We start from the raw sequence: 12,324 nt of genomic DNA, 5'->3' as shown, positions 1-12,324 counted from the left end.
ATTTTTTAAAATTTGTCTTTAAATAAAATTTTAAAAAGAGTTTGGTTATAAGTTTTGAAAAAAATTTTAAATTAAATTTTGAGTTGCCTATTTAATTACATATTTGGAAAAGAATTTTGAATTTTTTTTATTAGAATTACAATTTCAAAAGAGTTTGGTTATTAGAATTTTTATTAGAATTTTGAGGTGTGTGTTGGTTACTACCCAACAACGGCTATATTCACCACCGCCCCCGCCCAACGGTACATTTCTCTCACAAAATTGCAACGGAGACAAATGTTCCTCTTACATCTTTTTATCCTCCTCTCTACTCATTGCGATTAAGCTCACATTCCGAACCCACGATCGCTCTCTGAAAGTTTTGGTTAGGGTTTCTCTCTCTATATATATAGAATGGACAGTGGGAGTGCACCAGCAACAATTTAACGAAGGCTTCATCAGATGAACTGCTAAGGAAATTTGCGGAAGTGGGTTCGGGATCCACCGCGAAGAAAGAGCTTTCGCAGTTGGCAAAACGACGCCGCCACCACCGGAAAAAAATCACCAGAGAAAATGACTTTGATGATGATGAGCAGTACCGTGAGAACCCCTCCTCCTCCTCCTCCTCCTCCTCCTCCTCCTTAAGCCGCTGGGCCAGTTTGGTTGAGAGGAAATCGCTTCTTCCTGATGATGTCGTCTGCGCTGATTCAGCGGCTGGGGATTGGGAGGTCACGGCTCAGGTCCAGGGATTTCAAGAACATGTCCATTTTTGCCACAATTGACAAGGTAGTTAAAATTTTACATACATAATATGTGCTATATATTTACATATATACATATTAATTGTGCCAAATTTAGTTGTTTGAATTCTCAACTTGTATCTGTAGAATTTGTGTGAAATTCTCGTAGAACATTCTGGCAATCTCGTAAATTCCCAACTCTGAAATTGATTGCACTGTGGTTTCCTTTTCATTGAATATTTTTTTTTTCTTTCTTTCTTTCTTTGTGTCTGAAGGCAGTTTGCAAGTATCTTTTATCTATGTCTTGGCTGTTTAATTATCAGTGTTAAGTATTTAAGAGCTTCTTCAGTGATTTGTTTTTGGTGATGCATCTAGGAGCACGGCAAGAGAATCTTTAATGGAGGTGTAGTTTTTATTTTGGAGTCGAAACATTTGATATTGAGCCCTTTTTTGGATTACTATTAGGTATCTCTCTCTCTTTTTTGATAAATACTATTAGGAATCTCTTTCTTTTGTTTCTTGATTGATTTGCCGGAAGAATTTAGCTTATGTGTTGATGTATAGTTTGGCCTTTTTCCCTCTTATGTAATTTTTGCCCGGGATTTCTCCTTGTGTCTCGTTCTGGATTTTATCTACCAGGAAGAGGAAAATTCTCCTTCATTATTCCCCCTTGAGATACAACATGAACAAAATAAAGTTGGCTGTCTTAAGGCTGGTCTTGTTGAATTCTCAGACTATTTAATCTTGGATTAGAAAACTTAGGCTGTCATTGATTTAGTAGTACTGGAGGGCCAACATCAATCATTTTTTTTTTGTCATTTTAACAAGAAAAGGAAGTTAGGAGGGGTTTATGGCCACATTTCCCTATTTTGAAAGATAGAGATAATCCTGCAATAGGAGAAATTACATATGTGAATTCGAGTTCTTATTTGACATGATATATTATAGCTCCATGGTATCTGGTCATGTAATTTGCAAAAAGAGCCATGTTAGATATTTACTTGTGAAGGAACTTTTCTTTTGTATTATCTTGTCAAATTTCAATATCATATTATTATGCTATAGTTGATTGCTGCTAGACATACTTCTAGGTGACAAATATTGAGTACGAGGAGCATAAAGGACAGATAGCCATTGGGCGCTTGCATGCTGGTGTTTTGCGAAGAGGATTGGATGTGCAGGTGAGTATGCTTTGGAGCTAACATCTGTTCCTTATGGCATTTGTTCAATTTTTAGAATTATCATATTAAGGGCTGACTGTGTTGTGTATTCTGATTACTTTAATATGACAATCATTGATCATCATCACTGATATATGAGATTACTGTTATCAATTAATTTGAATTTCTTGAAATGATGTCTCTTAAAGAAATCGCACTCTTGTTATCTTGTTTGGCTTTCACTTGAAGTTCCTATCTGGACTTTTGCCATGTTATGTGGCCGGGTTGTGCAAGGTGGCTGTGCTAGGTGGAGTAATGGTCTATAAGTGAGAGACCTTATTAATGATATACAAAGGCTCAAACAATTGAAAAGATCCTATATAAAATTTATGTTTATTTAAATAAAAAAAGAAATGGCAAACATATGTGTTAAATACTAATTAGGAATTCGTCCTATTCAGGACTAACGTTACATAAATGGGGTGTATTTCATAGTGGTGTGATGAGTGAGCACTTCCAATTTTTGGTGCAGTAAGTGTAAGTTGATGATGAGTAATTATCTTTGTTGCAACAAGAGGTCCAGTTCTTGTCTTACCCATCTCCCTATTCGATATTAGGTCATAGTTTCATATTATGAAACCAAAATGGATGATATCATATATTTCTCTTGCCTGACCTGATATGCTCTATGAAACTATTTTGCACGGATTCTCATGCATGTTATATCAACGTATGATTTTGCATTACAAATATACATAGTACACACATACACACACATGCATACGTAGTGTGTGTCTCTTCCAAGACTCTTATGATGTTTAAGTTGTATGTGCTATTCTTGAATTTGTGACTTGTGAAATGATGAAGGATCCATGGCAAGGTAAGCTACTCTTTGGAGATTGTGATAAGAAATATCATTCGCAGATGAGTTTCATTCTATAATCTGAAGATTTTCTCTAGAATTTCTATGTTTTCTTATGGTATAGAATGAAGTTCTTTTTGTGTTCTTTTTTTTTTTTTGGATATTTAATCCATGTTTAAGTAAGCAAATGCCTCTGCCATAATTTATGGTTTTTTCCTGTGGACATAGAAAAAAATCTAATAATTTTAATAATTTGAATCTTTGAAGGTATGCACAACGGATGAGACATGCAGATATGTAAGAGTTAGTGAACTTTTTGTGTATGAGAAATTTAGTAGGGTTGCTGCACAGGCTGTGGAGGCTGGTGATATCTGTGTTGTTTGTGGTATTGATGATATTCAGGTAGAAAAAAACTTGTTTTCCTTTGATCAATTTTTTTTCTCTCTAACAGTACTTGTAAGATGAATATTTGTATCAATCATTTTCTTTGTTGAAATTGTGGTAACTGATTTATTTTTCTTAGATTGGTGAGACAATTGCTGACAAAATTTCTGAGAAGCCACTACCTGCCATTAAGGTGGAAGAACCTACAGTGAAAATGGCTTTTTCTATCAATACTTCACCTTTTGTTGGCCGTGAGGTATGTTGGTTTGTTTGTTTGTTTTTTTTTTTTTTTTTGGGATAAGAGGAGAGGTATGTTATTAAACTGTGACTTTGAAAATTTGTTCCCTAGTTTCACAATTTAGTACTGATTGAATCATCAAAACAATTTTATTCTCGAAGTTTGTAGCCATTGATATAGTAAGTCTTTACTGCATGATTCTCGTGTTCATGTGATATCTTCCTAATTCATGGGTCATGTCAAAAACAAGTTGGCAAATCTGAAATTCTCGTGTTCATCTGTTTCTGGATGGATCTTTTGTAATGTTACTTGATAATGATGCGACAAGCCCAGAGAATTTGCAACAGTACCTTACGCGTATTGTTGCATGTTATGAACAATATAAGATATTCTTGATACATTACATACTGTTTCATCCTCAAAACCTGCTATCACATTTCTTTTTCAACTTTACAAATTCATAAAATTTATATTAGGTCTGAACTTTTCAGTGTGCATCAGTGTCCTAAGAATAACAAAGCATGAATGCTTGAATCGTGCTATTGGAATCTCTGCATGAGTGAAGCTCAAGCCTCATGTTTTCTTAATTTTTAAAGCAACTAAATCTATTAGTGACTAATAGAGAACAAAGTTTTTTCTGGATAGAAGGGCACTTCTTGTTAATACGTATACGTTTAACAAATGCTACAGCAGTTCAAAGCAGTACTTTGATTGAGATTTTGGAAAATTAGGCAGCATAGACACAAGAAAACAATTTTTCCAATTCATGCCAAGGCTAGAGCTGAAACATGCTACAGCCATCATGGTTCAAAGCCTCTCTCTTGGTCTTTGTCTAGGAGCAAATTGGTATGATTGGTCATGATGTGTTGACTCCATGTAGGGTAATACACTGCAATCGAGGTTCAAGAAAAGTAGAAAGAATCTTAACAAATTTAGAATTATCAAGCAAAATACAATGGATCCATAAAATAAATCAAATATACAATAAAAAAAAATATGACTGTAAAAAGAACATGAGGGCCACTCATCCACTATGATGTTAGTTGACAATTACATAATAAATATTGATGCAATCCAGAAATGTATATGGTGCAAAACCAGCAAAACAGAGTTATGGGACTCATCTAGAAACAGCAAATCCAGAAATTTAGTTTATATTATTCACTTTCCCTTATTTTTTCCTTTCCCTTCACCAGTTCTCCCTCAAATGCTTGATCCAAACACAGCGTTGATGTAATTTTACATAGGACTGTACAAAACTCTCTTACTATTTCACCTTTGTATGTAATGGAACATCCTAAAAATTTTAGGGGAAACCACTGGAAACATTTTAGAAATGTCTAGAACCTTCAGGAAAATTCAGTGGGAACTTTTGAGAAGAAAAAAAAAAAAAGACCTGCTAGGAAAAGACGAGGAAAAAATTATGGGAAATGTAGTTAGTGGGTTTTTCTTTTTCTCTATGGTCTTGAAGCCTTTTTTGAGAAGATGATACATGACATTTTTTACAAGATTCTTTAATTGTTCCCTTAGTTGGACTAATCATTATAGTTCTTGTGTGTTCCATTTTATTTATCAAACCTTTTCAGTAGGTTATTTTAAACTTTTAATATAATTTCTTATTTCTTCCTGGTTTGGTGGCTCCCATTCCTTATGTGTGTTTTAATCATGTTTTACTTCATTTTTCTCAATTTTTAACTCTTCTATTTCTCTCTGTGGCAATAAGAACCTAGCTGCTTCATGTGCCTTACTTAGGTTGTATTATCAACATTTGCAGTTAATAAGCATTTCCTCATTGTGGTCTGGCATTGACAGTTTGCTATTTTCAATGTTTGCTCTCAGGGAAAGTATGTTACTAGTAGAAACTTAAGAGATCGTCTCTATCGTGAGCTTGAGAAAATTTGGCCATGAAAGTTGAAGATGGTGAAACTGCAGATACATTCATTATTAGTGGAAGGGGTACTTTGCATATTACCATATTGACAGAGAACATGTAAGTTTTAAGTATAAGCTATGCTGCGAGTTCAGAACAATACAAATAAGAGTCACAGCATATACTGTCATGACCCGAACCCGCCCCCATGGGTTAAGGATATAACCGGCCAGTAATCATAAGATTACCTGCGGCCTCAAACCAAACCAAACGTATTTTAACAGAGTTAATGGGGGCCAAACGGAAGCAATTTAAAACTTTGTCCATAGAGTTGTTGTGCTTACATGGCACATGACAAACCATACATATATATATACATATATTAATAACTCATATCAAAATATGTACTAACACAAAGCTCTGTACATACAGGATCATATAAGTCTAAGTCAACCAATCAAAACTATATACAAATGTATCCAAAGTCCTCTCCAATATGACAAAATGACATAAGGTAGCAAAAGGGCGAAGACGTGTCTCGTTCGTGAGACATGAGGGTTGACTCTTCAAAACCTTGGTTGTTTCACACAAACTTCATTGAGGCTGGGTTTGGACCTCTCTTAGCTCACCTACAAGCACATGAATGAGCGTGAGCGAAAGCCCAGTGAATAATATCAATTAAAGAAGATACATTGGAACAATATATACATTAGACGGCCTTAGGCCCAATTCATATTTCTATCTAGTAAGTGACTGTGGTTCCAAACACATCGGACGGCCTCGGGCCCAATCCATTCATGTCAAACTGGCCTTTGGCCCATTTGTCTTTCATTCATGTCAGACTGGCTTCTGGCCCATTCATTCTTTCATTCAGATCATACTGGCCTCTGACCCACTCATTCTATCATTCAGATCATACTGGCCTCTGGCCCATTCATTCATTCATGTCAGACTGGCCTTCGGCCCATTCATTCATTCATGTCAAATTAGCATTTGGCCCATTCATACTTTCATGTCAAACTAGCCTCTGGCCCATCCATTCATTCGTATCAAACTGGCATTTGGCCCATTCATTTGGCATAGCAAACATTGTCCACCATTCAAATTAATGGACTTATAAGACTTACATAGAAGTAAGTAATTGGACAAACAACATATTTCAAATATCTTTATTAAGATATTACTCACAGTGATCGGCTGGTTGATTTGCCCTGGAGCTTGACCCACATCACATAACACATATGGGTCACAACCGATTCAATCCGTTCTTAATTTACACATTCCTCTTTAGGCTTCATTTTTGTCCCTTTAATTCATTTACAATGCTTAATGCATGCCTAAGAGTACTTAGGAGTGAAAGAGAACGGGAAACGAAACACATAATGCACTTTCAAAATTTTAGAAACAGGGGTCCCTGCTCGAGCGTGGACTTCCCCGCTCGAGCGGACCCCTGAGACCTGCAAAAGTGCTGGTTATGTCATTTTTACGCTTGATCGTGAATTCTGGCGCTCGAGCGGAAGGCCTCACTACATGGCTCCCTGCTCGAGCGTGAACTTCTCTGCTCGAGCGAACACCATGCCTGCAAAAAAATACTGGAAGCCCAAATTTTACGCTCAAGCGGCGGTTCTCCCGCTCGAGCGGACATCAAATTTTCTGGGTTTTCCAGAACTTTTTCTTGAGCTCAAACTTGAAATTCAAAGGCTCTAAATACATGATTTTAGCTCAAACTCCACATATACATGTACTAACATGGTACAAACACCAATTTACAACATTATGAAGCTCAATTCCATGAATTACCTACATGCATGTTCCAAATTACACCAAACTTGTTTCCATCATAACAATTCCATGTATTTCAAACTCATATTCTCATGGATGGTACATGCATGTGGAACACAACTTTTGTTCTCAACTTAGATGATGAAGAGATGGTCAAAAACATGAGCTTCAACTAAAATCTTACATGGATCATACATTTTGTGCTCAAACATGCAAATTCAAAGCAATTACACACATGCATGCATACATTGACCTTCAATTCAACATGATCAACTCAATTTCATTTCAATTCTTACTCTTGATTACCCAACTAGCTTGAATACACAATTTACAAACTTATACTTTTGAATTCATGCTCACTTGCTTACCTAGAGGTTCAATTCCTTCAATCTATAGCAAATTCTTGAGTAATCTTCAAGATTTCCAAGCTTTCAAGATCAAACTTCAATTGTGAGCTCTCCCTCTCTCTAAGCCGACCCTTTCTCCTTTTCTTAGAGTTAAATCAGCCAAGTTGAATAAAAGAGAGAAATTAAGTGTATATGGCCCTTTATATAACCCCACTAAATCAAATTATCAATATTAAATAATTGAGCACTTAATTAATCGTTTTGAATCTAATTATTTTGATCCGAATCAATTTTTAATTAAATTTCACCGTAGGCTCTAAAAATCACGCTAGTCACAATGGCGTAGTCAATTTCGGGTTTTGTGGCCGATAAGGCTTTCAATTTAAATTCCAAAGCAGATAATCAAACAGATATTCCTACGATGAACAGATAGAAATTCAAAACCACATATTTTCACATAATCAAATTCATGATAAGGACCAATTAGCATAATAAGGAACAGGGTTATCACATATACATAAGTGCCGATCCCGCGGACGAAATTTTCATGAAATGACAATAATAGTGCTTGTACAGCCTACGTTTATATAGGTGCTGATTTACCGTTTCTCGCAGACGAAATTTCTGTGAAAGGTTGATATTGTTTTGAGATTCCCAAAGTGTAATTCACTGCCCTGTTTCTATTGTAAAGGAAGTGACTTATGAATTCTGGTATAAAGCTGGCATTACATGGTTTTTGGAAAAAGATATAAAATGTTTTGACACAAGCATTGCATGTATATTTCACCCTTATATCTTTGTTAAGATTTATATATTGTGTTGGATTATTTCTACTGGGTTTTGGCTCACCCTATGTGGGAAAACCATTTTCAGGTGCTGATTATATGTCTCTGCAAGGAAATAGATTGGGAGGACTTGGAAGTAAAAGCTTCATTTTGTTTCTTTTGTTGTATTCCTTTTGTACAAGCCTAGGGCTTTAACTGTATTGGATTTAAATCTATTTTGTCGTAACTAAGATATGATTTGTTTTATAAATGCTATTTTGAGAATCATGAATGGCTGTCCAGTTTTTCAGCAATGTATTCATAACATCCTTAGTATCAAGTGTTCATGTGATATGTGTGACCTAAAACCAGGGTTTCAAGTGGGTTCCATCCATGGAACTGGTTATGCATAACTGCTTATATGATCTGCACGTGGGTCTTTATGACTATCTCAAGTGAATGTGGGTCTTTATGACCATCCCAAGTGAATGTGGGTCTTTATAACCAAGTGATTTGTTAGCTAATGGTTGTACCACGTATAACTGGTTAAGAAATTTGTGTAAGTATGTGAATCTGAATTTGTTCTGATCTGAAATCTGATTTCTGAACCTATTTTATACATCATTCATAAACCCTTTACTCTGTTGTTATTCATTAGGCTCTAACTCATTGTATTATTTATGTATGTAGGTGATCAGGCGCGTGATCAGACCTAAGTTGCTACCTAGATCTATTTTGTGTCAGCCAACCTGTGCGCCTCCCAAGGAGGTTCCCGGAATGCTTCAAGTGGTCGAAATTTGTGAACTACATTTAAGCCTTTTGGTTATTTTGTTTAAGTCTAATCAAGTTCTTATACACTCTGTTTATTGGGCTAAGGCCCATTTTGATTTATCTGTATATTAGATGACGTAAGGCTAATGTGACAATGATATCATATATGTAAATAGAAGTTTCAAATTTTTTGTTCCATATACGTCTGCATAGCTCTATAGACATTATATGATTGTATTTGCTTTTTGTTAAACTGTTTCAGAGGCCTTTGGTAATCCCAGGATTACTGGCCAGTTACAATGTTAAACCTATAGGGGCGGGTTTAGGTCGTCACACCGAGCGATTGTGTCAGATTTGAGATCATTATATAATCATGAGTACATATATAGTGTTGAGGTTAGGCATGTTTATGAACTATGACTCACGAGGGGTTTTGAAATGTCTGACCTCGTGTGATCCAATGAATCTGGGGTGTGAACTAGATATTTTGAGTGAAGGTTAGTTCATGGTGACTTAATATTGCACTCTTCCCTTTACACCTTCTTAAGTCGGACGCTTTATTTTTTTGTAGGAGTAGTAGATTGAATGAGAGATTGACAAAATGATAGTTGCAAATATAACCAATGATGTGGACGAGTGGAAGATGTTAGAAATTGAGTCGGTTTTGACTCGACCCATTACCCATGGAATGTCCATATGGTTTATTGATAATTCACGTGATTTGTAAATAAGATAATTAAAAGATTATCTTTCGGGAAGTGTTTGAGTTTTGGGAGATTACAACTCCGCCTCTATTGGTAGAGAATCTCTATACATCTGATATAGAGAGAAAAAATAATATATGCATTATTCGTATGGGAGTTTACACAAAATCTCCACAAAATATTTCTCTTTGTTCTTCCCTCCTATGTTCCATTGTAAAATCTAAGGATTTAGAGTGTGGATATAATATTAAGAAACTTTAATAACTTCTTAATGAAAAATGCTTCAGACCACTAATTCAATACCACTAATACACCACTAATGATATGACACCATGTGGACTCCATCACTGGTGTGATAGTTTAGCCTTTGTTTTTTGTTTTTTGTTTTATTTCTTCGTGCATTGCCAGCTCTAATGAGCTGGCATTAGTACTACCATTTTAGAGCACTGAATCAGTGCTGGGTCTTAATTGACAAAAGGTTTTCCAAATGAGGCTTGTAATTCAAGTGTCCGATCCAAATCATTTTCACATCAAGTAATATGGTTACCCGTGTCATTTTTATTCAACTATATATAGTGAGTGTTTGAAAAGTTGTTATTTTAGTAGGTTATTTTAATTTTTAACTATTTTAGTAAGCTAAAAATCTATGTTTAAGAAAATAGATTTTTTTTGTAGTTGAATGTGATGTTTGTAAGAGAAAAAGTGAATTGATTATAAATTTTAACATTGTCTTATTAATTATTTTAGCATATTTTGTCCTTTCGTAAATTTTAACCCAGAAAAAAAAGGCTAAAACCAACTTGCCAAACACACCCATAAAGTGAACATGTTACTTGATGTCCAAACCTTCTTTTTATGCCATGTGTCCCATATTTCTTAGAGAAATATAAAATTAAATATTAAGGTGGTGAAAGGGGCTTGAACCTAAAATCATTGGTCTAATAAACAATACTTCTACCACTAAAGCAATAGACACTATATTTTTAATTCAAAATCAAAATGTATATTTTATAGATTTAACATGACATTTATTAGGTGATACTCACCCACTAGTGTAAAGTGTTGTTCAGGACACCGAAACAAAAAGCATACACAATCATGAGACAAACAGGATGATGGTTATTAGTTATTTATGCCATCTATTTCTAACTGTCGTGCTGCTGCTGCTCATCCTCCTATTGCAAATATTGAGTGGGTGAGCGAACGAGCGGATGTCATAATACTTTGGACTGTACCCAATGGATGATTCCCATTGAAATGCGAAACAACCTCAACCTCAACCTCATCCTCATCCTCATCCTCATCCTCATCTTCATCTTCATCTTCATCTTCATCAAGCAAGACTACCTCTCAACATATTCCATCGCCTTCCTCTTAACAGATTCAATCCTTTCTTCATCATCACCTACAGACTTTTCATACTCCAAATACTTTTTGAATAAGAACTGCATTTCCAACAAACCACTTATTCACTCACTCATGTGACAAGGAAAGTCTCAAAAACTAAATCTTTAGCATGAGCACGAAAAAAAACAAAAAAACAGAAACAAACACAACCAACCAGTTAAGTTGCACACACCTTCATCCTTTTAGGTGGCAGGCTCAAAAACTTGTTGCCCTCTCAAATAATGCACGAATCACATCCACATCACCAAGTCAAATTTCCTGTTTGTTAATTTTTTTTTAAGACAAATTTTAATGCATAAAGCAAACTATATTTTTTTATCATTCATTGTTAAAAATAAACAACAGAAATAGAAGAAAAGGATTTTTACTTGATCAAGATAAATGCTCCACAAATCTGTTCTCTTTGGGTACTCGCGAAGCATTCCCTCAAACATGGATCGCCCTCTATCAGGAACCCCACATTTGAACTCTAGAATAGCTGCTTGCGAGAGGAACTTAATGGGGAAGGCATACAACAGCTCGTTTTACAATAGACTGAACTTCATCCCGATTTTGATTCAAAAGCCACTGAATCCGCCTTAGCCAAACCTATAAAAAATAAAATTAATAAAAAACGTATAGTGAAGTCTAGTAGATTAATTTGATAGCTCCGCCGCTCGAGGAAAAAACAATAACAATACTCTAGTTTATTATATCATAAAAATACCTTGCATGAATGCTTGAACTTCTTGCTCATTTTGCTGAGAAGCTCGTCAGCCAACTTGTGTTGCTCAATCCTTTCATGCATTCCCAACAGTGCCAGATGCACCTTTTTGGGATCACAATACTGCAATGCTCTTCCAAATATTTTTGAAGCGGCGTCCTGAAGAGAAAAACTAAAGTAAGAAAACTCCTAGAGCTATTGAAATGATACTGATGGTGAGAGTTTTTTGGAAACAAGGCAAAAGGATATACATGTATAGTATATATATTTTACCTCTGGAGGATATCCATATTCATTCTCTAAATTAAAATAAGCCACCCATACATTCAACTTCTCAGATTCTTCTCGGATGTTTATTGTCTTCAAAGCCCTAAAGAATACGACACAGACATAGAGTGAGAAGCAAACTAACACACATTATGAACATAAAAGCCAATTTGTGGATGTGCATTTATTTTATTTTTTTGATGCAACTAGCTACTGCTGACACAAAAAATGGCTTGTCAGTTCAACCACAGCATATTTGATGAAGGGAATATAAGGTAAAACCAAAAAATTTGAATGTAGAGAAAAATGAAACCAAAGAAGAAAGAAACAAAGAAAAAAAAAGGAA

General features: G+C 35.3%; 2 protein-coding genes across 10 annotated transcripts in view; one reads left to right on the top strand and one right to left on the bottom strand.

The window, feature by feature from the left end:
- The first annotated feature begins 304 nt into the window (after positions 1-304).
- Positions 305-9,093, top strand: LOC145789319 (putative elongation factor TypA-like SVR3, chloroplastic). The gene is made up of 6 exons (XM_082898246.1): positions 305-765; positions 1,811-1,900; positions 3,009-3,143; positions 3,265-3,381; positions 5,203-5,353; positions 8,817-9,093. Exons 1-5 carry the CDS (start codon positions 667-669, stop codon positions 5,269-5,271), a joined length of 510 nt encoding a protein of 169 aa, XP_082754372.1. The 5' UTR covers positions 305-666; the 3' UTR covers positions 5,272-5,353; positions 8,817-9,093.
- Positions 9,094-10,581: 1,488 nt separating this feature from the next.
- The window catches only part of LOC114261580 (protein kinase and PP2C-like domain-containing protein), a 132,779-nt gene continuing 131,036 nt past the window's right edge, over positions 10,582-12,324 (bottom strand). For all 9 annotated transcript variants that reach the window (XR_014346104.1, XR_014346103.1, XR_014346106.1 and 6 more), the window contains 5 exons: positions 11,985-12,081; positions 11,715-11,870; positions 11,377-11,596; positions 11,181-11,266; positions 10,582-11,046 (listed from right to left, as the gene is read on the bottom strand). The gene's annotated coding sequence lies outside the window, so the exon portion shown is untranslated. The remainder of the gene's footprint in view (positions 11,047-11,180; positions 11,267-11,376; positions 11,597-11,714; positions 11,871-11,984; positions 12,082-12,324) is intronic.

This window comes from Camellia sinensis, chromosome 12 (assembly GCF_055761805.1).
Source record: "Camellia sinensis isolate YWXY chromosome 12, ASM5576180v1, whole genome shotgun sequence".
Classification (NCBI taxonomy): domain Eukaryota; kingdom Viridiplantae; phylum Streptophyta; class Magnoliopsida; order Ericales; family Theaceae; genus Camellia; species Camellia sinensis.
The sequence above is the reverse complement of the archived record's forward strand: the minus strand, read 5'-3'. Positions and strand labels throughout refer to the sequence as shown.

What these genes read in the sequence shown, in the direction of transcription:
- LOC145789319 (XM_082898246.1), top strand. Translation starts at nt 667, where the DNA reads ATGATGTCGTCTGCGCTGATTCAGCGGCTGGGGATTGGGAGGTCACGG. An exon ending in GAAGAGGATTGGATGTGCAG is followed by an intron (nt 1,901 to 3,008) that starts GTGAGTATGCTT and finishes GAATCTTTGAAG; the next exon opens with GTATGCACAACGGATGAGAC. An exon ending in CACCTTTTGTTGGCCGTGAG is followed by an intron (nt 3,382 to 5,202) that starts GTATGTTGGTTT and finishes GTTTGCTCTCAG; the next exon opens with GGAAAGTATGTTACTAGTAG.